General features: G+C 41.9%; 1 protein-coding gene across 1 annotated transcript in view; it reads right to left on the reverse strand.

The window, feature by feature from the left end:
• LOC121605392 (contactin-associated protein-like 4) overlaps window positions 1-25892 on the reverse strand; it is an 80971-nt gene that overhangs the window by 21720 nt on the left and 33359 nt on the right. Inside the window, exons 6-16 of the mRNA XM_041935284.1 lie at window positions 23777-23952; window positions 23011-23157; window positions 20631-20898; window positions 19736-19885; window positions 17407-17578; window positions 11735-11841; window positions 6091-6210; window positions 5681-5881; window positions 4103-4265; window positions 1253-1380; window positions 387-557 (exon numbers count right to left, since the gene is read on the reverse strand). Coding sequence (XP_041791218.1) covers window positions 387-557; window positions 1253-1380; window positions 4103-4265; window positions 5681-5881; window positions 6091-6210; window positions 11735-11841; window positions 17407-17578; window positions 19736-19885; window positions 20631-20898; window positions 23011-23157; window positions 23777-23952 — 1803 coding nt within the window. The remainder of the gene's footprint in view (window positions 1-386; window positions 558-1252; window positions 1381-4102; window positions 4266-5680; window positions 5882-6090; window positions 6211-11734; window positions 11842-17406; window positions 17579-19735; window positions 19886-20630; window positions 20899-23010; window positions 23158-23776; window positions 23953-25892) is intronic.

Below are 25892 nucleotides of genomic sequence, written 5' to 3' on the forward strand. Positions count from 1 at the left end.
TCCCCAGGCACAGGTGTACTCACACTGAAAAAATCCAAAATTCCAAACATTTTTCAGTTTAACCTCTGGACACAAGCTGTCTTCTGCTCCACTAAAAGTCAATTTTCAGCGTCTGTGCTCTGAAGGTTTCAACATCACACTTGTGTAAGTTGTCTCTTGGACCATGAATGGCTTCCACTAGATGTGATGTCACAAAATCCTGCTTGAATGTACGTGTCTTAAACTCAGATTGAAGGTGAGTGCGGAGAAACTTTCCCTCTTCAGCAAAAATGAAAACAGCCTTCTAGTAACAACAAACAAAACACATTTTTCAGTGAAGGGGACCATTGAGAACCAAACCAGAGAACATTTATATGATAATGAGACAGAACATTGTTCTCACTCACAGCTGAGTTCTATCCGGATGAAGTCCTTGATGCCCAGATTTTCCAGAAAGACCCCAGAGGAGGACGGTGTTTTAAACAGGAAGGAGATGTCTGCATTCAGCTCTCCATGGAAGGTGGGAAAGTGAAGGTAGGACGTCTCCTTGTCAAAAAATGCAGCGTTCCACAAGTTGTCTGAGACACAAACAAAGACACTACTTCGTAAATGCTTCATATCCTTCTTCATTTTTTGTTTTCAAATATAAAGGGATGTAATTCTTTTTTCGTTTCCAAAAAGTGGATATATTAGTCTGGAACAAAACTTATTAAAAGAAATCTCATTATGATGGCTGTATAATGAAAATCTGGTCGTAAACAAATGAAGCAACTGTTCAGCTAATTAGCCAGTAACAAAGGCATAGCTCCAGCTACGCTATCTCATTTATGTTGATTTATCTCTCAAGACGTTTATTTATTTATTTTTTTATTTGCTCATTAAACTGAAGGCTGAAATTAGAGCCAATTAAAATACGGTAAAATATATCACTTAGGTTAGTTTATTATTTATCTTTTCATTAGAAATTGTTATTAAAGAGCATAAAGGGAGTCGTATTTTAGCAACTGGTCTGCCAATTAACTACAGTGTAATTAGCTGCAGCCTACTTTTACACTAACAAATGAAATGGCATGGGGACGATTAGATAAAGGGATTCCTTTATTTCAATGTATAGTTGAATAAAAACAGTTCTTTGAATAATATCCATCAGAACACTGTTAACAAAAAATATGTATAATAGCAAAATATAAGAGGCAACAATACACATGGAGAAAATGTCAACATGGACGCCAGGATCGTGCAACTCAACAACCAGGAACTGAGATGGACTTACTGTCTCCATGACAACGGAGGGGTCCCACCCTATAGGCAGCTTCTGAACCCGGTCGTTGGAGGTCACCAAGCACAAGAGACCTGACAGGGAGAGTCTCCTTATGAGCGAGCAGGCCTGAGTCATTAGCCCTGCAGGAGGAGGAGGAGGAGGAGCAGAGGGAGCAGAAGAAAAAGACAAGGGACATGGAAAAGAAGGTGAAGGTGAGAGAAGAGGAGGAGAATGATGAGGACAAAAAAGGGGATGTCCAGAAGTAGATTAGATGAGAGGAAGGGGGAGGAGGAGAAGGATCAAGAGGAAGACAAGAGGAAGAAAAGGAGGAGCGGGAGGGAGGAGAAGAAAGTACAGGGCAGATGACAAGAGAAAATAGAAGGATGTGGAGAAGAAAAAGACAAGAGGAAAGGTGATTTGAAGGAGAAAGATGAGACAGAAGGAGGAGGAGGAGGAGGAGGGGAAGACGAAGGAGGAGCAGGAGAAGGAGAAGAAGAAAAGGACAGGGGATGGACAAGGACAATGAGTAGGAGGTTGAGGAGAAATGAAAAACAAGAGCAAGAAAGATGGATAAGGATGGATATGGATAAGGAGCAGGAGGAAGAGAAAAGGGAGAAAGAGTAGAAGGAGAAAGAAGAAGGATGTTGGGAAGAAGAAAAAGACAAGAAAAAGTAGTAGGAGGAGGTGGGGAAGGAGAAGGATAAAGAAAAAAAGGAAGAGGGGGGGAAGCAAGAAGCACAGAGGAAGAAGATGAAGGAATAGAAGTAGAAGAAAAATAGAAGGCCAAAGGAGGAAAAGGAGAAAGATTAAGATAGGTGGAGGAGGAAAACAACAAAAGGAAAAAGAAGGAGGTGTCAAGAAGGAGAAAGTCAAGAGGTGAGGAAGGTGAAGAAGAGGAAGAAGGATGGGAGACAGAAGGAGAAAGAGGAAGAAAGGATTAGATGAGAATAAGAAGGAAGAAGCACAGAAGAAGATTAAGGAGCAAAAAAAGTAGAAGAAAAAGAGAAGGAACGGAAGGAAAGGGGAGAGAAAGAGGAGGACAGGGATTAGAAGATGAAGAAAAAGATGGGGGAGAAGAAGAGGGGTTTATTACAGAAGTAAGGTGGAGAGATGGCCAATGAAGAAAATAAAGAGGAGCAGGAGAAGGAGGTGAGGAAGAAGATATCAACATTAGAAAGTTAAATGCACAGAAACAGCATAAAACTTGTCCCTACCTTGACTCAAACCAAACTGTCTTAGAAAAAGTGGGACACGCTGTATTTAGACGACTAACACTTGGTTTCCCTGTGTTTGTTTACAGGTAGACGTTCAGATGAAGACAAGCTTTCCAGCTGATACAACACGTCTCAGCCGACGCTTTGTGGAGCCGTTTTCCCATTGAACGTAGGCCGAGTGATTCATCTGCACATTCACCACACTCTCTCCAATCTGCGGTGTTTCGAATCCCAACAGTCGGCCCGGCTGCTGTGAAATTTAGTCAAAAAATAAATCCAGGACTGTAGGCGCGCACAGCGCCGGCGAATCTGCTGAGGTACTGACGGCAGGAGAAAGTCTATAAAAATAGAGTAGGAGTCGCAGAGATTCAGGCAGGGAGATAATAGACAGAAGGACCTTTGGCTATGCAGACAGTAGCAGGATTGGTTAGAACATGGGGAAACGGGTCTAACTGCAGAATTGATTGCAGGATTGGGGAAGGTGACCTAAATACAGAATTGCTTACAGCTTGGATAAAAAGGATCCAAAGACAGGATTGGATAAAACATGGGGAGAGATGTTTGCATATCTTGGGATCTGTTGTCTCATGGCTCTCCTCTGTCCAGCACGGCAGGATGTGATGGTAAACACTGAATCGTATTAACAGCTTAATTAGAGCAGTAAGACAGATTTCACTGCATCCTTTCACTGAAGAGACTCAGAGGCAATAGGTGTTTTTCAAAATCCATTTTCACACACTAGCGTTTCATTTCCAGCCATTAGACATCAAAAATATTTCCTTTCAAAGCTGGTCCAATTATTATTTCTATAGGCTTTAAAGCTGAGTCATAAGGACATTTTTAATCTTTTTTTCATGGTGGAAATGCAGTTCCACCAGTCTGATTTAAAATAAACAAGACATGCAGCCTGTACTTCTAAAATTGTAATGCTAACATGCAGATGTGAAGCAGGTGTTTACTATGTTCACCATTTTTTAAATTCAATTTAGCATGTTAACATGCTAACATTTGCTAAGTAGCACAAACAGACAGCAGAGGTTTATGGGAACATCAATAATTTTGCAGGTATTTGGCCATAAGATGGGGCTCCCTTGAAAATGTGTGTGCCAAGCCATCCCATAGATTGAAACGTGTGACCTGCTGGTGGCAGTGCAGCAGAAGTCAGCAGATCACTAAGGCAATTAAAATGCATCTGGATACCATGAACATCTGTACCAGATTTCATGAACAGCATAAAATGTCAACCCACTGGTGGCACTGGAGAAAAAGTATCAACAAAGTGAGCAGGATTCATCCTCTGTTGACGCTGATTCAGTTGCGTTTTGTATTAACGTTATGAGGAAATGTTGTTAATTAACATATCTGGCAAGTTTCAAAAACGTTGATACTGACACTGCTATCTCTGGAGCAATGACGGTAGCATGGCTAAAACTGTATTCAGTCTATAATTCTTTTATAGCACACCACCAGTCAATGTATTAAAGTGCATGTAACCACAGGAACAGCACTTGATGATTTACGCTACACAATTTACATGTTTAACCTAAACATGTGCTAGTGATAGTGTATTCATCATATTTCTTCACAGCAGTTCGTTACGTTCTGGATCTGAACTATAAGGGCACAGGGACATCATAAAGAACAGCACCATTGGTCGTAGTCAGCATCACAGTTGCAGTAGTGATTCGAATCCAGACAGCTGTCTTGCAGGCCGCAGGCACACTGCCGGCTGCCTGGCAGCGCCCCGCCCCAGTACGTCTGGACCTGGCCTGGACCCGGACCTCCCACCCACCAGCTGAACGGAGCACCCTCTGAAACACACACACAAATACACAACAATTACCACCAATCCTTTTTTATGCTGCAAAAAAAGGACAAGAATTTCACATGAATCAACAAAGAGGTGAGACGATGAATCCTACAGCAACTGACAGATGAACAGCGAATGTTTCAAACAGAGACCTGTCACTCATCTGTGTTTTAGCACACATTTTGTAGATGTATCTGCGCTTGACTTGCATGTCAAATGGCGCATAGGTGGATCCTCCTGTCCTTTTCCTTCTTCCTTTCTATACGTCGTCTTCTATCTCCCTGTCTAACACCCATGTCTTCAGGATTTCAACACTCTCCTATAGCTGCTCCTTACTGAGCTCTTACAGCCTTGCTGCACAGCTTTGAGCGTATATCACTGCTGTTTTCCCCCGCTAAAATTGGACACATAATAGCTCCTCTATCAAGACACGTCTCCCACACAAGCATTCTGATAAGTAGGCCTTATAGTGTACACAGTGGTGCTTCACAGCTCAAAAGAAGATGAGCTGCTTTCTTAAGTGCAATTTGAAACTCAAGCATTTTATTTTCCCCTTCACTATACATGGGTAAAGGTAAGAATATGGCAAAAAGATGAGCAAATGCAACTTGGAAGTGCCTACTTTGACCCCATTATAAACACAATTTATATATATATATATTTCTATTTAAGTCCTTTTTAAAGGCAGAATAACAACAGGAACCCAGAAACTGAAGCAGCGGATGAGTCGGTGGAGGAATGAAGTCGTGGTTCAGATAAACTTTTAGTTGGTGCAGTGGAGATAGAAGGATAAATTGCACAACAGAAATGTCATTGATGTTTTAGTTAGTTACTAACTTGACTAAATGAGCATTTCACATGACTCTTCCTGTTACCGATATAGCTCCCTCAGATTCAGAGAAGCTTGCTCTTCTGCTGCCTTTTCACAGCACCACACCACCCTCCTCCATCTCAAACACACACAAGCACACTCAGAGTGCTCAACAATAACGATAAAACTTGGTCACTAATGGTGTGTTTCCTTTTGAACTGGGAAGTTTGACTGGGAACTCAAAATTTTCACTTGCAATGCCCCCTGAGGTTGGATTTCTCAGAAAGTTGGAAGAGCCTCACCAGCCTTGACCTCAAGTGAAAACTGTAGGAGGAGGCTGTTCATTAGCACTGTCTTATTTGTGTCCCTTTAAATCCATCGTACAAACAGTATTGTCCATTTTCTATCTGTGGACATGTTGCCACAGTGTTTGTTGCACAAAATAAAGCGTGGTGCATTGTTATGCTTGTTTCCTGGAGGCGTCCATCTTGGTTTTCCAGCTTGCTGCAGCTTCAGGTGTGACATCATTCCCTGCTCCGACTTCAGAGGTGAACAGAACGCACCATTAGACACAACAGGAAAACTTCAGCGAGCTTAAGCCTTACCTGGTGTGTTGAGGAGGCGGGACTTCCTGCAGTGATACGACAGCTCCTGCTCACAGTGCTCTGATTGGCTGATGATGGCTGCTAACTGCTCCTCTCCAGAAGAGTAGTCAAAGTGGGTTAGATACTGGTTTCTCTCCGGGGACGAATGCACTGTGGTCAGTTCTGTGTTATTGTGCTGGATCACCATCCACGCCCTGTCCTCTGTTGGAGAGACAAAAAGAGGAGGCAGAGACAGAGGGAATAAATTATTTACCCCAAAGATCATCTCTTCCAGTCATTCATACAAATGAATCACAGTGCACTGACACTGTCATGGTTTAAAGGCTCCACCTTGAGCATATTTAGTGAGCTGACTTGTGTGATATACTAGAAGCTGTGTGTGTGTGTAGATGTGTGTCTTTGTGTGTTACCTGTCATGTTACAGTAGATGAGCTGGGGTTTGATTGGTCCGCTGCCGTCCACGTCTATGTAATAATGTCCTGATGTGTTCCCTTTGTGTTTGTACGCCTCACACGACTGTTCGTATGTCGCTGTGAAAGGCAACGTCAAAAAGAGGTATCAGTAATAATAACACTTAAATAACTATCCAACTGTCTAAGCAACGAGCAGCAATTTGTAGTGTACTGGTAGCACTCTAACACATAATTGGCGCAGCATCTGATAGATGTAAACATACATGAACATCGAGGTTAGGGAGGAATATGCTTTCTGTCAACATCAGACAGATCCGAAGGAGATTTTCCTCCAGAAAATCACGTCAGCCTGAACAAAAATGGATGAATCTCACACAGATGTTACTTTGGTTAGTGTTGTTTATGGCATCTTTTATCTGTTTTTTGTCACAGTTCTTTTTTTTTGTTTTCATTGCAAGCTACTATTACCTGCTTTTCCCACTTATTTCCTGATCTTTATGTTTGGCCTGTTTTGTCCTTTCTTGTTTTATTGTTAAAAAGTGTAGACCCAGGAAGACTGGCGACCACTCTGAGGGAGCTGACGGGGATCCAAATAATGAATAAAGTATAAAAGTACAGCATCAAATCCAGAGCTTCAACGAAATAAGGAAGTGGTTTGTGTGGTGGAGTGTTGAAATCAGATAATCTGCAGTGTAAAGGTGAAAGCTGAGAGTTTATAAAACACGTTTATGATGTGACTGGATGTTATTAATCATCTACTACTGAGGTACTGAGACAGATGATGCATCAATAAGTCAATGATATTGTGACAGCTGACACAAACCACGGGGAGAGCAACGTGAGAGCAACTCCAGTGCTCGGCCTGATCACACACGATGCTACCGTGAATCCAGAAGTGATGCCGCCATAGTTATTTGCGAAATCCATCTATATTTACCGGAAATTGTCTAAATTTGTCTAAAATTGTTGGATAAATCACAACTGGGTTTTGATATGAACTGAAATTGAAGAGCACAATGTCAGTCAGACCTGTTAACACCCAAAACCAACCAGATGATAGCTGCTTGTTCCCTGTCCAAACTGCATTAGAATATATTTCAAATGCATTTTAGGTGTGCCAGAGGAAAGCACATAAACCCTGTTAGAACTGGGGCTGTATTGTAAATAAATGTAGGAAACAGGAGCAGTGGAAGAGACTAACAATTTAAAAACGGCATCGATCAGTTAAGAACTGTTATGTAACAATGAAAATGGTAAATATAGAATGAAAATAGTTGAAAACAAATTACATAAAGCTATCCGGTTACATAATGTTTGCTCTGTGGAATCACACACACACAAACAAACAGACTAACACACACTCCCTGCAATATAGTGCAGCAAAATAATTAACAGGAGTCAGTCAATGAACAGAGGAAAGTTTCCCTCATTCTGAATGCACACATTTTCTTCTTTTTCTTGTATCAGTCGAAGACTTTAACCTAGACAGAGCCTTGATACAGCTGCAGAAAGGTTCTGACCCAAATATAACAATCAAACACGGAGGTGAGGTGTGTGTGTGCAGGGGAGGGACCTGAACTGGCCCTGGTCCAGCCCGGAGTGGATCACACCACCAGAGCGTAGAAAGATTCAATCAATGCTTGGCAGTGTAATCAAAGGCAGAATCTCTTTAATTTCTAATTTGACTCACCTAAAAACACTGCAGGCAGTCTCTAAGTTGAAATCCATTTATGTAGAAAGAACAGTCTGCCTCAGGACTCACTCTTTTCCTGACATGCTTTCTGCCTTCCTCCTGTTCCTATCCTCACTCCCTCTTTATATTTCTCTCTGTATGACTTCTTCAAGTCCTCGTTTCTTTTTTTGGTTTCCTCTCTCCACCCTAATCTCCTTTCCACTCCTATTGTTTTTTTCTGATGATGCAGGGGGGTGATGTGTTCTGAGCTTAACAAGAAGCCTTTTGCTCTAGTTCAAATGTTCTGACCCATATAGCAATAGTTAGAACTGATTAGAACAAAAGTGTTTCTTACATTAAACTTTATTTTCTCTCAAGGCTAAATATAACAAGCGTGATGGAACTGCTTCAGCCTACATTGTTAAAAAGCCTCCGATAAAAACATTCAGTTATTAACTTCAGTGCTCTGGCCCCCAAGTTATACATTATATTTAAAAAAATAGTGGAATGATTGCCCTGGAATTTTCTCCAGACATTTGTTGTCCTGACCCATGCATCCATCCATTTTCTTCTGCTTATCCGAGGTCAGCTTGTGGTGGCAGCAGGCTAAGCAAGGTATTCTAGGCGTCCCTCTCCCTTGCAATGTTTTCCAGCTCCTCCTGAGGGATCCTAAGGCCTCTGCAGGACGGATGAGATATATAATACCTCCAGCGAGTTCTGGGTCTCCCCCAGGGTGTCCTCCAGGTTGAATTTGCCCAGAAAACCTTCAAAGGAAGGCACCCAGGAGGCATCCTGATCTGATGCCTGAACCACCTCAGTTGGCTTCTTCCGCCACAAAGGAGCAGTGGCTGAAGTCTGAGCTCCCTGTGGATGTCTGAGCTCTCCAAGGCTGAGCCCAATCACCCTACAGAGGAAATCTATCTCTGCAGCTCTCATCCACAATGTCATTCTTTCAGTCACTTACCACAGCTCATGACCATAGGTGAGGGTTGGAACAAAGATCAACTGGTAAATCAAAAGCTTCGCCTTCTCCACAGCAGTCAATGCCCACCTCACTGCTGACGCTGCGCCAATCTGCTTGTCCATCTCAGACTCTATTTTAGCATCACTCGTGAACAAGATTCCAGAGAATCACCACCTTGATGTCTGTGTGTCCCTGTGATCCTGGGAGCTGGGTTGTCAGGGGCACTGGACCCTGGTAGGGTCTCCCAACGCAAAGTTCCAAGGTGAGGGAACAATTCACAGATCCTGTGTGTATCAGTCTGGAATGAGCGGCCGAAAGGGGAAAACTGGACTCCCTTCTAGAGCCAGACCTGGAAGAGAAGCTCACTGGCGACCATTTGGTGGCCGACCAGGCTATCGACAAATGCGAGGGCCAAGGGATGCTGCCTCCTGGCATCGCAGACTGGTAGAGACGTGGAATGTCACCTGTTGACATTGGTGATCCCAAAACTTTGTGTTTTGTGCTAATTAGCAAATGCTAACATGCTAACATGCTAGACTAAGATGGTGAACAATCATTATAATATTCTAAACAGGAGAATGTTTGCATTTAATTGTGAACATATTCGCATGCTGACTTTAGTATTTTGCTGAGAGCAAGGCTCAAGTGCAGCCTCAAAAAGCTGCGAGAGCAAACTGGAATTATGCTTCTTTGAAGATACACGTAAACGTTTCTGCAAACCTACGCTGAGACGGGTTTCTGGGTCACCAAAGGTAGCAGATGCTGCTTAAAAACATACAACTCATGAAATTACAGCCTATGAAAGAATACAAAACCTGCTTACATGACTGTTAGTAAGAGGTTCACGAAATAGTTTAAACATACCTCAGTTTTACCTTAGATGCCTTTTCTTTGTATTTTTCTCAGTACATCAGTATCGGTCTCTGTTGCCTTTGCTCTTAGATTACCATTACTAGTACCACACTTGTAGAAAGTATAAAGTTCAGGCTAATGTGTGAACGAGGTAGCCTATTTAGCCATTTTTACTGTAGACACAAATCTTTTTAACATTTCACAGTAAAACAATCAAATTACAATAGCAATTACATTGCTATATGTCTACAGGAGCCAATCAACCCAGTCTCAAAACAGACAAGAATGCTTTTCTGTATTTAAATATAATCAATTTAAATTTTAAAATGCATTCCTAAATGGGGGATTTCATTATATTGCACTGTTTAGGGATGCAATATATACAACCACTTGTTTTAAGAGTGTCTAACTCTTCTAATGAACTAGCTACCTGGAAACCTCATAACTTCAAAAATCAGACTGCTAAGCAAGAAGAAAGAAGTTGACATCGCTTGCTCTGACACCGAAGTTGATGTGTGCTGTTTGATGTCGGAAGTGGGTGAAAATTGCAGCTTTCATGTTCAGCAGGATGCCATCCCTTTGCTTTTTTCCTCAGCTTTCTCTTGGTGGATAAAGTGACACTTTATTTCTGCATTATTACAACCATGCTACTTTTGTTACTATGAGAAGCAGCATATCAAATTTGGTGTGAATTTGTCTCAAAATAATTTTGAGACAAAAAGCTAGGTGATTTTTAAACTAATTTTATTATAAAAGCTTGTTAAGCTTAATTAGTATTCAGAGTTGATTCAATCATTGGATTGTGTAGAAAAATAATGTTGTATCTCAAAATTGACCAGTGAAAGGCACACCATTCATATACTGTACATATATTGTTTATACTCCCAAATATCAGAAATCACTTCATTCTTGTCACATTTGCTGAAGAGATATTGTTCTCATTGTTGAAGTGTCTCATTGTCTGTGACACAGTGATACAGTTTGACTGACGGGTGTTTGACTTCAGCATGAACCTCTACCTCATCATGTCCAACGGGACACAAACTGGGCTAGAGTTGGACACGCACATCATACAGAAATGCACACGTATAAAATGAACAATGAACAAATAAAATAAGAAGAGCAGAAATAGCGGGCCACCTGCAGGTGTCAGAAAGCCAAAAATAAGACTCTTTAAGACTTTAAATTAAATGGCAGTCTAACTTACTCAGCATAATAAAGCACCACCAATCTGTTTAGTCTATTCCCGATTGAACACGGCTAATTAAAGTTCTGAAACAACGGAGTAGAAAAAACAAAACAAAAGGAAATTAAGTGTTTGGGGACATGGGGTCTCACTGTTATGAAAGCAGATGCATTGAGAACATGTCTGGAATACTGTATTAACCCTATTCTCTATCAATCGAAGGCCTCATTCACAGTTTGGCAGATGTTTCTTCAACATGTCACATCCAGCTGAACATCAGACTAACGACTAGTTCTCTGTGCATCACTGTATTTTGCTTTTTCAGCTGAAACCTGTTATTTACAGGTGATCACCTGTAGCATTCTTATCATCAGCAAAACAGTGATTTCATGATAGTTAAAAATGTCCCAGCTGCATTGACTTTGAAGAAAAACATAGCAACAGCTCATGAAACTAATGTGTCACTACTGTCAGCTTGTACCGTATGTTAAGTCAGTCAGACTCTAGCCTCTCGTTAAAGATAAAAGCTCTACGTATGAATTCTCCATCATTTGAAAGTCCAGACTATTATGCAGTTCTGTATCTATTAACTTTTAGCATATCCTGCAACCTAACTGTACACATATAGGAAGACTCAGGAAGACATCGCTGCTTTTTACATATAAGTGTCTGAGAGGCAATTCATTAAATAGGCAACTGTTTGCTAACATATTCAACAACTTTTAGGTGATAATATTGTGTCAATGTCAACATGGTGTTGCACTGGCCCCAACTGGCCGAAAAAAAGGGGAAAAAATCAAGTAATGCCACTTTAAGTAACTAAGACTTTAAATTGGATGGATGGAAAATAAGGCCATTAAAAATTACTGGCCACACTCCAACGCTTTAATCATTTCTGTTTTCATCATTTCATTTCAGACTTAGAGCATTTTAAACACCTGCAGATGCCCTGTTGCTGGATGCTTACAGCTATGGCAGGTGGCTCCTTTGTAGCCGCTGTTGGAGCAGTTACAGTGGAAGGTGCTCCATGACTGAGTGCATCTGCCTCCATGTTCACAGTGACTGGGAGAGCACCTGAGACAGACAGAGACACAGAAACAGGGAGAAAGACACAGAGAGAGAGACAGAGAGAGCGTCAGTGTCTGTCAAAAGTTACAGTTTCTCTAAAAAGTTTCTCAAGGATGTTGATATGAAAAGGAACAACGGGCCTCCAGCACACCTGACTGTTCTGGTGAGCAGGTGTGTAGGAGGGACTTGAATAAAAGCAGACTGAAAACAACAAAAAAAAGTTTAAAGTTTCTTTTAAAAGAAAATTTTCTCAAGTCTTTCTTTTTTATGTCAAGTGGGGCACAGGTGTAGAAGTAGCAGGTTTGAAACATCTTTGTAAGTCCCGTTAAATAACAGAGCATCATCCAGAGACAGACCTTCTGAACTCCCACCAAGACCGTCTCTCAAAGAACAAAGTCACATTTTATCATTTCTTTTCATGTTTTTGGGCCACATGACAAACACCATCTTTTTCAAGGTATGGCATCCATGTTTCTGTCCTTAATGTCCCATCTGCTGAGTTACGCCTATGATACACAGAGGACACATTTTCTAAATAGTTTCCAATCTCCACACTTCCAAGCTCTTTTCCCATTTATACAAACAAAACATAAAAGCGGAATCAATGAGATCCTGTCTCTCAGTAATTCATATCTTTTTTCTTTTGTTCAGGCATCTTTTGCAGCTGCTGTGTTGTTTATCAATGTGTCCTATACAATGATGTATTTTTCTTTGACTTTCTGTATAAAGTATTGAGTTTCCTCATGTGTGACCATCACTGATAATGCTAACTAGCTAGTTCTAGGATGATGCTCACAGAGTTTCCCACAGGATTGTATTTGCAGTGGCTGAAGTGGTGCCATTAGAGGTGAGGGGAGGTCAGCTGCTAAACTGCTTAATTTGTTGTATATTTAGCTGGGACCAATTCCAATGAAATCGACTGTAGTTGAGTACTAATAAGCTCATTTGTATTTGCAGCTACATGGGTAAAATGTACAACTAGCAGTGATTAGTAGTGATTCTGAAATCAACGGTAGCACCCAATAAGGAGACTGTTCTTTTTTCCAGTCCATAGACTTGCATATCAACGTACAGTTCCAGCAGAGTTTGACTGTAAAATAAATATTACAATATAATTGGGGGAGCCACCCAAATACAGTTGTCACATACAAGGAATTTGCCTTGGTGTTTTGGTGCATAACAATAAATAAAATAAGAGAAAGGAAAAAGCAAAGTATCTCCTTCGTCAAGAATCATAAATTTAGAATAGAAATATTTACAAATTAAAAGCTTTTCACAGTGTTTGAAATGAAGTGAAATTGAATTATACATTTGTTGCCTCTCAGGAGTGAAAACTAGTTCAACGACATTCTCCCCCAGAACGAGATTGTCAACACACACCCATCCACACCCACCCACCCACACACACACACACACACACACACACACACACACACACACACACACACATATGTTTGTGCTTCTGGACTTGTGAGTACCCCGACACCACGCATTCCCTTGCCTTAAGCCTAACATCCACCATCATAACAGCATTTCTATCCCCAACCATTACCCCATCCTTCACCCAAATGTCCTCACTCTCGAGGTCTAAAACTCACAGTAGCCCTCACAAAGGTATGAGTACAAGAGAGCGTGCACACACTTATACAAAATCTTCCTCCAGCAAAACGAGGTATCTAAAAGGATGAAAGAAAGGAGGTGCCTTCCGAGGATTTAGGACTTAGGAAGCCTGGGTGGTGCAGGATGGAAGGAGAGAGAAGCAGTGAAGGTGTGAAGGAAGAGGTGAGTCAGAGGGTTGAGGTTGATGGAGGGGAGGATGGCTGAAGTGAGCAGATGGAGGCAGTGACTGTTTTTGGACAGTCAGCGTGAGGGAATGATGTCAGGGCTGGAGCTGGAGACAGACTGAAAGAGGAGCTGTGTTAAAACTGGAAATTTGAGTGAAATAATGATGCTGGTTGAAGAAATAGTTTGAGGTTTTGGGAAATATGTTTATGTGCTTTATGGCTTTCTCTGATGCCTCTACAGTAAATATGAAGATAGACCCAGCAGTCGAAACTGAAGAGTAAAAACATCAGACTGGGGTTTTTTGATGGTGTAGAGGCCATGAAGGTACTCTGCTCGACCAAGAAAAAGTTCCGCTACACTTTATTTTTGGAGCACATTAAACAAACAAGATATAACATGTAGATTAGTGAAGTGTAGATGTGCTGGTACTCCAGACAGAGCAGAGCGAGCTGTTTAACTGGCTGCTGCAGGTTCACATCCATCGTACAGACGTGAGCATGGTCTCTTCTCATCCAACTCTCTGCAAGACCCAATACGCATATTTTTCATTTAAGGCGATTATTCTGAACGGTTTCCCTCATTGGGACCTTCCTCACCTGTACAGCCCTACAGCTCCGTCCTGATTAAAACAACAACAAAAACATATATAAAACATTGTTATTTAAATATCTTCCACATTCACTTTCATTTGAAGATGAGTCATCCTCAACATTGTGATTAAATTATACCCCTCCATGACGAAGCACATAAAAACTCAGTTTCACATCAGGCTAGTTCTTCCCACGCAGCTTCCGGAATGGATGCCTGGAGAAAATACTTTATCTTCATTGTAAGAGCAGACAAGAAGAGTAGCTAGATAAATCTCTGTGCATGCCCCTATTTTTTTTCAACATCCACTTTGTCCCTGCTCCCACTGCACTTGGCAAGAGTTGGGGAAATTCAACTTTTCTTGGCGAGAACCATCTGCAGCCACAGTGGGCGACTCTTTCCAGCAGCGACGGTGTCGTTGTTTCAACATCAGGCGCCCTGTCTGCAGCCTCCTGCCACATGCAGCCTCAAACAGGACCACAGACACATTCAGATTCTGGGTCAAACGGTGAGCTGCACTGTAGCCATATCACGAAATCCACAGTCAATATGTTCAGGGCTGAAAGTTTCTAGTTTTGCAAACACTTTGTCCTTCATAAATCTCTGGAGCGCTCCTAGCGTGGCTAACAATTCGCAACGCAACACGTACTGCACCACAGCTCACATCACAGGACTACTGGATTAACTGAGCAAAGAGACTTTTTAGCTTATCTAAAACTTTCTAGTGCAGTGTGACAGTCCTACAACATAGCTTGGATCACAGGGCTTGCATCCAATCTCCCCGGTTTCTATTACTGCCTCTGGCTAAACCAACACAGCGTAGTGCCTCCCCACCGATCTGCACAGTATTACTGGTCAGGTAGACTGGGATATCCTACAAAGACTTCAAATAACTGCAGTCTGCTGAACAGCATGGGAGAGAGAGAGAGGAAAGGTATGTAATTTTATCCTTTCAGCTGGTCTCGCACACACACGCACACACACACACACACACACACACTCAGGAGCAAGTTTGGGAACTACACAGGGGTGTAAAGCGTAAGATGTCTGTGTGAGCAACAGACATGTCATAAAGTCACTGACAGATACAGAGACAGTCAGACACAACAAGAAGAGAGGACCGTTTGATGAGCTGTGCTTCTCTGTATTTGTGGTTTCGATCAGTTGTATTATTAAGTTGCCGGAAAAGGGACAGAAGCAAAGAGGTCAGAATTGCTGCCTTCTGACAGTTTAATCTTACTTCAAAACACAGACTCATACAGTGAGGAGAGAGGTTGGCCAGAGGGACTGTTGAGTTCAGAGACTTAGCAGCGTTGGAGATCAAGTGTGCCCTAAAGGTGTTAGCATGCTAAAGGAAAGCACTCACTGGATCGTCAAACAGCATCTGAAACCCTCCCACTTTCCTGATGTCAGATTTCGGGGATGTTTCCAACAATCTTTGTGTTTTCCGAAACTGAAAACCCGACAAGGGACTCCTGTCTGCGTTTCTTTACTTCCACAGCTCATGTGGGTTGTAGCATCAACAACAATGGGTAACAAAGCAACACTGCAGATGTGGGCCTAGGTCTGCCTCATTTTCATGACTGTTTGGAGCCAGTAAACACGTCTGCTTTCTTTATTCGTTTCTCTTTCCTAAGATGTGTTGCCTGACACAGACTTGAAAGAAGGAAAATCGTGTTTTGAGTGGAGAATCCCTCTCATTTTTATGATATAGTGAAAAAAACAAACAAAAACAACAAAAAAAACAGTCATGTATATCTATAAATTATATCACCAACGCTTACACAGAACATCTCTCAGTCTCTCCTAAGTGATGCAGTTAAGTGGCCACAAACTGGAGTTTTGGATTAATAAATGGCTACTGGTGCTCACTTTCCAATCCCTGATTTCTCTTGTGCCTCGGGGAGGGATTTTTCAGCACGAGCTTTTTCATTCTGTTGTAAAGTGATTTGTCCCTGCCAGAGCGATGGTTCGGATTTGGAAACTTACGTAACTGTGTGTGGAAGGAGGAGTGTGGATTAAAAGAAATATTCTCCCCTGAACTTTTCCTTGAGTAAAAAGTTAGTCTGCAGGCTGTCAGATGCTATATTTTGACATCCCTTTAATGATATCGTAATGTGACAGCCATTAAAAGCATGTTTGGTATTCACCTTTCATTCACCTCGTCACTTTAGTAGTGAATGTGTATTATTTTTCTGTCTACCTGTCTGTCTGAGTGCCTCTGAAACTCTGAGAGTCCAGACTGCAAGCTGCAGCGCTCTCCAAGGTCCTGATCCTGCAGTCAGTCAGCAGCAAAGGGAGCTGTCCAAGGTACCAGCTTCTGTCCACACTGACAGCCACTCAGCCAGCCAGTCAGTGCCATGTCTCCTATTGATTTCATCTGTCTGGTGGGGTGAATATACTATTGCTATGGCTGCTGAGTATGCCTCCCTTGATTACTCCTTTGTCTCGTTGTGTCTCCACAGCTTAAACACCTCAAATCCATATGCTACTGTTGAAAATGCAAATGTTTCATAAATATATATACTGTTTTTTTTAGTAGAAGTAGAAAGTGTGCTTGCTTGGAGACTGTTTTCAGCTGTGGATTTGGTATGCCAGCAAGTGTTTACAGCAGCAGGACAGTGGATATGCGATCGATTGACAATAAACTACGGTGGCCACATTTATTGTAACTTTGGAACATGAAAGCAAACGATAAAAGTGTGGCTCATTGATAGATTTTCAACAGCTAATGGCTGAGAGGAATAGGCAGGCTTTGGATAGACAGCCAGCGTTTGTTAGTGGATCAATTGATTTGTTGTTTTTCTCATGGGATTTGCAGAGAATAAGAAAAGCATGGAATACCACCAGACTTATCCTTTAGATCATTATTCCCTTGTCAAGATGTTTATTGTTTTCTGAGTCCATAGAGAGACATTTGCCAAGTCTAGTTATTTAGCCTTGTTTAGGCAACAAACGGAATGTGTGAACATCCTCAACTGACTTCAAACAGGACAGCAACTAATAAAATCCAAATTTCCAAGTGTTTGAAGGTAAAAGGAGAAACCATGTCACTGTTTTCACAAATCCCAAACAGAGAAAAACAGGATTGGATTGGTGACACATAAAACGTGCGTGTTTGCCTTTATGGCCTCACATTCCGACACCTGTGGGATGTGTGTGAAGAAAATCATTCACATGGCACTTTTGGAGACCGACCTGTCGATGATGCCGCACATATCAATCTGCAGGTGGCTGTAGTTTCCCAGCAGCCTTTGCTGCACCTCGATCAGGTCAACAGGTTGGTTATCCAGAGTCAGCAGACGCATACAACCCTGAAAGACTTCGAAGGGGTTCCTACACTCCTGGTAGCTGTCCTGAACAGGGCAACCTACGGAGGGAAACACATGGCAGTCGATCAGTGGCTTTACTACAGCTTTGTTCTTGTTTTAATGCTGTTTTCTTGGTGGGATCATCAATAAACGTCGGATTAAATTCATTTAAGCTAGTTCTGTTTAAAGTGTGTCACCATAACTTATGTTAATTATGTTTGGATGAATGATGGAAGAATACTAAACATGGATACTATGTAGACCCAACACACACAACGTGCACTGTTAACTAAGACATCTAGATTTCTGTTTTAGCTTCACTGTAATATACTGTAGCAGGTTAAAACTCATGTTAATGTGTGTTAAAACTGAGGTGATCTGTTTTTAAATCCAAGTGTAAAATCACTGTGAAGAACGCTGACCTCACTTATCTGACCCTGGAACATCATCTGAACTGCAGTAGCCTCGTCTCCCTTGTGTCCCTGTTGACCCTGTTGACACCTGGGATCAACAGGCATCTTGAGTTATCACTACGCTGCAAAAGCTATATGGTCACATGCGTCCCAGACCACTTCTGTAAGTGGTTTATTTGACTGGATCCCAACGCGTCTTGGTGGCCAGAGTCAGGACGGAGCTCTGCCGTCTCCACCCTGTCAGATCATAGTCTCATCCAACAGTGTCGCTCCGCTCCAGCCATGTATTCTGCTCTTTGTGATTTGCTTCAGTTGTGTTCTCCATTCCTGTGACTAACTTTGTTCTCCAGCCCTGCCACCACTCCCTCGACTTTTTAAGTCTGCTGCTCTGCCACCCTGTCTCACATCCACACACATCAAGTTGACCTGGGGACCTGATCTCTGAGGACCTGAACCTCTTGAGCCTCGTTCTGTCCCAAGCTCCAGTCCCTGGATCTCTACTGCAGCTCCTCTTCCCTTACTTCATAATGCCTTTAACTGCTTTCCTGACTCCCGGGTTTGTCTGCATTTGGGTTCACTTGTTTCATATGTGACACACTTTTGATACAGGACGAATCAGGACAATTGACACTGTAACTGCCACCGTCATCCAGAAAATTCTGATCTATAGCATTCACAGGGTTATCTACTCTCAGCCTGTCCTGTTAAAGGGGATCACCATCCTGCATTTTAAGATTCAATGTGGGCAAGAGGATTAATATTCCACGATCGCTCCACAATCTACTCTTTAGCACATTTTAAATTCATAGTGTATGGTGGCTGTCACACACAAGCCATTCCTCAGGAAAGCATGTGAGCGAGCTCCAAGTCTTATCCATCAGTCATTCATGCTTGAGGTTGATCCTGGATGGTGGCATCTCGTGGCCAGATACAGCATGCCTGCTGCAGGCTCTGCGTTGCTCTAATTACCAGTCAGCCCATCAGGCGTGCAGCTCCACACCTCCCAGCAGAGGAGGGAGGAAAGATGAGTCACTATTTATTGTCACTTTGAATTTTAGGAGCTCAAAAGAAGATTTCGTCTGAGGTGTTTTCCTCTTGGCAGCAAAACATGGAGGGAGTGTCGGAAATATCGTGTCAATACACAAAGTCACAGCACCGGAGCTGCATCAGTAACATTTCACTTCTAGGATTATCATAGGATCATAGGATTTATCACTATTGGAGTTAAACTCACTGTATTATTTTTTTCGTCATCTCACAGGTCACACTTGTATGTATCTACAACCTTTATTTGCATGTAAGAGTTTGACTGCACAGGCGGAGAACATAAACAAGCACTGCAGAGACTGGAGAGGGGAAAATGAAAGACAAGGGAGCTTGAGGGAAAAATTAAAAGGGATGGTGATTGGAGAGAGAGGGATGCATCGAGGAGGGAAGAGCAAACAGCAAAAAGGAAAGAGGCAAGAAAAAATGTAGAGGAGAAAGAGCACTTGAAGAAAGGAAACATCAAAGACAGAGAGAGGAAAGAGCAGGAGGGGGCGGAGAGGGAGAGACAAAGCAGCTTTATGACTTCATCCCTCTCTGTGTGGCACTAAACCTCCAAAGGAGATCTGGAGATGATAATTATTACCTGAGTACCTCCATGAATTTTAACCAGTCCTTAAATATCCATGTCAGCAGTTTCCCCATCTTTCAGAGCAAAATACTTGAGGCGCAATAGAAAACACTTGACAAGAGAAGGCTTGTAGATACACATCCATATACACACACACACAAGAGAGACAACACACACGATTCCATTACCACCGAAGAAGAGCTGGCTGTCTGCAGTTAGAGGAAGGGGGATTCTGGTGTGAGCGGTAGCTCCTGCATCTTTGTCCACCGTGATGCTCAGATGATCTTGTCTGGCGTTCAGCTCCACAGAATGCCACTGACCGTCATTCAGACCTGAGCCTTTGTGCACACACAGACACAAGCGTAAATGCTGGACAAATTCAACCCGAAAGAGGTGTTTCAGCCTTAGTGGAGCTGCATGGAGCTGTGATTCAAGTGTGGGATAAGTTTGTTTGTTGTACCTGAAGTACTGCAATACTGAGGAGCTATTAAATCTGAAGATTATAATAAGCCTGGTGCAGTGATTGGATAAAAAAATTCAACGTTCACGTGTGAGCTTTACTGGAGCTTCCAACCACATCTCACAGCCTTCCACTGCAGAGGGAGTTTGACAGGGGTTAGGACTGTTCCTCACATATGCCCATGAATGATATCATGTGACCGAACGACAGCGAACTATCCGCTGAGGATAACTGTGACATGTGGTGCAAAGTCCCAGACAGCTAGCAAGTGGACCTTGACTGTCTTCAAAGTCAAGAAAGAACTTCCACGCTAAAGATTTTGATTGACTCTGTGTTGAAAATTCTCACAACAGTTTCAAACGTGACTATGAAGAGCGCGAGGTAAAGCGCAAGATGAAGCGCAGCACAAGACAACTAACTAGGACGCTAGGGGTCTGGAAATAATGGCCTGAGCAAGTTCAGCAATGCTCTTTTGGTGTGAAACCACTGTTAGACGTGTTCTAGTTTGTTCTTTGTGCTTAGAACAAATGTGCTGGCGCTTCATGTCTGTGGCATGAGTCTGAGCTACATGTTAATGACACCTCTGCTATACAGCTGAGCAACAACAGACTCAATGGACTGACCTGCGCTGAGCTCCAGCGGAGCCCTGCCAGCTTTAATGATCTGTAGGCGGAGTCTGGCCTCACTCAGGTACAGCCAGACTGTGCCCTCCTGCTGCGAGAGGTCAAAGGTCAAGAGAAGCCCCGCCTTGTTCCACGTCCGAAACTGCAGCGCCACGGAGACGACCCCCGACGACCACGCCGTCAGCGCCGGCAACTGGAGGAAGCTCCGGGAGTCGGTGAACGTCGCAGAGACTGAAACTGGCTCGGAACAAGAAAAGGTCACATTGCCCTGAGAAAGAGAGGAGGGAAGGCGGAGAGAGAGAAACCATTATGAAAGAGCTAATAAAACATGAATATTCATTGGTTGCAGAGGCTGATTCGGTTTGACTCGGTGTCACAGAGGTCTGATCAGCAGCCCTCTGAAAAAGGACAGCTGTATTACCATATTGATATTAGCCAAAGAGCTAAAATAAGATGCCTGAAGCATCAGGGTCACACAGCGTTTGCACCCACTTTCACCGTTTGTCTTGCATCTCGTGACTCCAGCATGGCTTCAGGAAGTGGAAGTGATGCGGCAGTGATGCTACCAGGGTGGAAGTTCAGAGGCATTAGCATGATTGCAGTTCCAGTAACCCATCACAAAAAAACTGAATAACTTACAGACAGTCAGCACAGTGGATAAATATTATGGTTAATTCCTATTTTCATGCTAAGATAAAATTTATGTTAAGTCATCCTTTCTGTGATGACTAATATGCACCAGAAAGTGTCGGTTTCTCCCCTCCCTCCTCTCCATTTTCACTCTCCACCTTCTTTCCTCCCTGATTCATTTCTCTTCTTCTCCAAGTTTCTTCTTTTCTTCTCCACTTTTTTTTTTTTTTTTTTGCTTTGGGCTTTCTAACTCCAAAAACGATGACATTGGTGATGATAATGAAGGACATTATGTTAATGCTGATGGCGCTGATGATGGTGGCTGGTATAACAATAAAGAGGATGATGATGCAGATGATGAAAATAATGAGAATGACAATAATAATCATGACAGTGACCATTAGCATAATAATGGCATTGATGAGCGAGGATGAGAAAGTTGTGGGAGGAGGAGCATAAAAAGTGTGAAGTGAACAAAAGAGTCCACTTGTATCTCATCATGGCAGCATTTGATTCGAGTGCCGGTAAAGGATGTTAATAACTGAGAAAGAAATGGGCAAAAATAGGTAATTAGTGGTTTGATCAAGAGTTGTCCAAGGCAACACGTTACAAGGAGCATCAGAAGGTATCAAACCACTTTAAGCAAAAATAACACTGTGTTTATATACTGTTGCAAAGTAGAATGACATGAAACCAGAAAAAGAAGGCAGTCAACGTCAGAGCATATGTTCATTTTTTATGATTTCTCTGAATGACAACACAGATATGCTGAATGTGTCTCGTCGCATCTTAAACAGTCACACTCGACAGCGGTGCACTGGATCTTACTCCAACTCTAAGTACATTTACTCATGTACAAATTGTAGGTACTTGTACTTTATTCTGTTTTTTTCTTTTCATGCCACTTCCTACTTCTACTCCACAACATGTCAGAGGGACTACATGTATTTGACATCTTTAGTTATAAGTTACTTCAACATATTGCAATTTTTTTGCACCAAACATACATGGGGCATATAAAATATGACGTTTTGCTATAAATTAAACGACCCAACAGTTTCTCAAAGTATAGCTGTAACGACCACTCAATTAATCAGTTAGTTGATTGATAAAAATCTGCTGATTACTCCATAATGAAAAAAATCATTAGTTGCAGTCCTATAGTTAAAAATGAGCACTACCTCAACCAAATCCTGTTTTTATATTACAAAATGAGTAATAATATATGTAATAATAATGTATCTATAACAGTTGCAGAAGCTGCATTTTTCTGCATCGACTTCTCTTACTTTTAATACTGTAAGGACATTTTCCTGATTATACTTACATGCTTTTACTTAAATATTGTTGTCATGCAGGACTTGTAACAGAGTTTTGCAGTGCAGTACTAGCACTTTTACTTAAGTAAAAGATTTGAATACTTCCTCTAGCACTGACACCAGGCAATATACAATACATTTCATGATACAAAGTTTAGAGTAACATCATAGTGCATAATGATAATAGACCAAACTGTTATGTAATAATGAAGATGCATTCTAAATATAGAACTTAAATATACAAGCATATTATAAATAGAATTAAAAACTATAGAGGGTCACAAGCCCACAAGTTTGGGAATCACTGTGTGTGGGAAAATAAACAGGACATTTACTTCCCGTTCCACAGTCACCTGTCTGTCCTTCTGATGGCCGCTGAATGGCAGCTTTCCATAATGATGCTCCGAAGGTGCTGAAACACAATGACTTACCATGACAGAGACCTGGTGGTTGTTCTTTTTAGCCAGGTCTATCAGGTTGAGGTCATTGTAGAGCAGGTTTTCCAGGCAGCCATGGAAGTTCCTGTTGGACAGGATGGGTTTCTGCAGTCCATGGCTCTGGACAGCTCCCAGACTGAGCTGCACGGCAAAACAACACATGGCATATATGTGAAATAACAAATCTGTCAGTAACCATCACCCGCTGTAGGCTTCAGAGGTTCCTGTGAAACATTTGTATTTTTGTCTATTCACAGAGCTGCCAGGCTGCTTTAGGTTTAACTCTGGAAACAGTAAACTCCATTCTCTTCATTGCCAGACTCAGTATGTTCTACAGTCTGGCTTTTGGGCCCTTTCTGCTTTTGCTGGTCAGGAAAAGTGGCTGTCTTGAGTCTGGTGTTTAATTAAGGTTTAATTAAGCAGCAGCTTACTCAATAAATGAAATAATGAGAGCTGTGCCTTGGCGCGGATCAGTAAACTACATGTAAAATAGGAATCTTCAAACCAGTAAACAGACTGTGGTCAGCTGGAGAAGTGAATTACAATGTAGGATTGGTCTGATACGCGTCGTTTGAAAACATTTTACATCATAAAAACTGGTAACTTGGATGAAACTACAAACTGTCTCCAGCAACCTCTAACGACTACAGGAAATTCATGTTTGGTACTAAAAAGGTGCTTTGAATGGAAAATCACTGCACAATGGAGAACACGTTTTAAAATGTGTGCATGTGGTTGTGTGCTGAAAAGTGTCTCCTACCTGGTGAATGTCCCAGTGGCTGAGCTCAGGTGGGACGTGCACCTGATGAGTGTTTTTATCCACGGTGAGGTTGAGGTGAGTGCTGAGCCGCTCCAGCTTCACATGGTGCCAGTGCTGGTCATCCAGCAGACTTCCCAGAGAAACAAGAAGCTGCCCGCCTGAGGATGAACTCACACCTGCACCAGAGGTGAGGGTGTGAAAAACAAATCAATTATGTTGTCATGATGGTGCATCTGATAGCTGCTTAACTCCAGCTAAAGCAGGAATCCTCTTACATGCACTTCCTGCTGAGGAGCTTTGATTTGTTTCTGAGGCACCTACAAAATACTCAAGGTCAGCATTCTTCACATACTGCTCCATAATGCATTTTTAACAAGGAAAAACATGCCTGAAGAAATCGTTGTAAAATGCCTCCTATGTCTTGGAGCAGTAAACCTAAAGGAAGGTTTCTTTTTTGATTTATATAAGGGAAAAAGATGTGGAAATATTACAGCTTCGGGAGAATTTTTTAATCTTTGTTTCAAGCAGGGAGCAGGTCACCGAGGTCACCCTCCCTCATTAGAGTGCACACATCTGTATGCTGGCAGGGAGGAGGACCCACCACAATAAATGATGATGCTGCAAAATGACAGTAGGACATAATTAATGACAGAACCAACACCAGCGGGTCCAAATTGGTGAATCCATCTCTGCATCCCCTAATGTGGTGGGAGAGAAAAAGTTTATGCTGACAGAAGGAGCTACAGCAGAAGGAGCGAGATACACAGAGTCATTAATTATGAAGGACATTTTCTTCAAAGGACATAGATAGATAGAAACCTCTGGTGTTAGGGTGTATTTAAGAGAAAAGTTGAACATTTTGGAAAATACTGTTCTCAACCACGTTCTTCACGTGTGTGTAATGGCATCCTACACAAACTCACATTTTTCTGCCAAACTTTGAGCAGTTTTGGGTGTTTCTGTATTTTGTTTGTGCCCGTCTCACTTGTTAGAAGCAGGAGTCATTTGGAAAAAGGTCATGAGACACTGAAACATTTGTTTTTATTGTTTCCTGTTTCTGTAAATAAAACAATGCTGATCATCTTGATTGAAGGTTGATAGTCATTTCAAACCTGATGGCAACTTAAATTTCTATTTTTCCATTTGCAGCAACCAACAGAACTTTTTCTCATGTTTGCCCACTTTGTTTTGAGCATAGGAGTTTCATGTGTCGCTGCCATCTCAGCACTAATTAATCAAATTGCTGATTGCCTATATTGCCATCATTATCATTATTTGCTCAAATCTGAGCAAATCACTCTGTCCAGCTTAGTTGGTCTTAGTTTTTTTCAAAACCTGATTGATGCTTATCTAATCAAATGAAAGCGGAAACAGATGACTTTTCACTTTTCCATGAACAAATATTCAGCACCACTTTAGGAATAAGAGAGAAGAAAGAAGCAAGGAAAACATTAGGAGAAAAAGCATGAGGTCATTCATTCATTTAATCCATAATGCAGACATGAGAGCAGATAGAAATGGTGCCAGCTGGAATGGATCAACAGTCAGAGCTTCATTTTCCCAGGAGATGGTACATGGTGGCAGACAAAATTAGACAGTGAAAGACGGGCTTATAGGGAACCAATCTTAACAACAGTGTTGTTACTCTATAGCCATTACATTGAGCAATCAACAACATTGCATTTCATAATGATGCATTGAAGCAAATAACTTGGTGGTGTCTAATGATTTAAAAACAAAGTTTCAGGGGCTTTACTGTAAGGATGCAGCTGCCAGGAGGTGATTCATACAGTGGCTGTCAGAGCTCAAGGCACTGAAACTTAAACAGACTAACAGACTAAACACACAAAAAACATATTCACCAATTTGACAATAACTGCACAGCCTTTTGAAAAGGGCTGCAAATACAGAGAGCAGAATTTGCAAGGAAGAGAAACTACCTATGGTTCAACCTGACAACAACAAAGGCTCATACCAAACAGCCTATGTCCGCCATCTTCCTCTACACGTGGACTTATCTCTGTGTGATTCAGCATGTTGGGGGTGAGAACGGTCTGTATCAGCCACAAGGAAAAACAACTTAACCGAAACAGAAGCAGAATAGATCAGGTTGAAG

Source organism: Chelmon rostratus, chromosome 4 (assembly GCF_017976325.1).
Source record: "Chelmon rostratus isolate fCheRos1 chromosome 4, fCheRos1.pri, whole genome shotgun sequence".
In the NCBI taxonomy this organism is placed as follows: domain Eukaryota; kingdom Metazoa; phylum Chordata; class Actinopteri; order Chaetodontiformes; family Chaetodontidae; genus Chelmon; species Chelmon rostratus.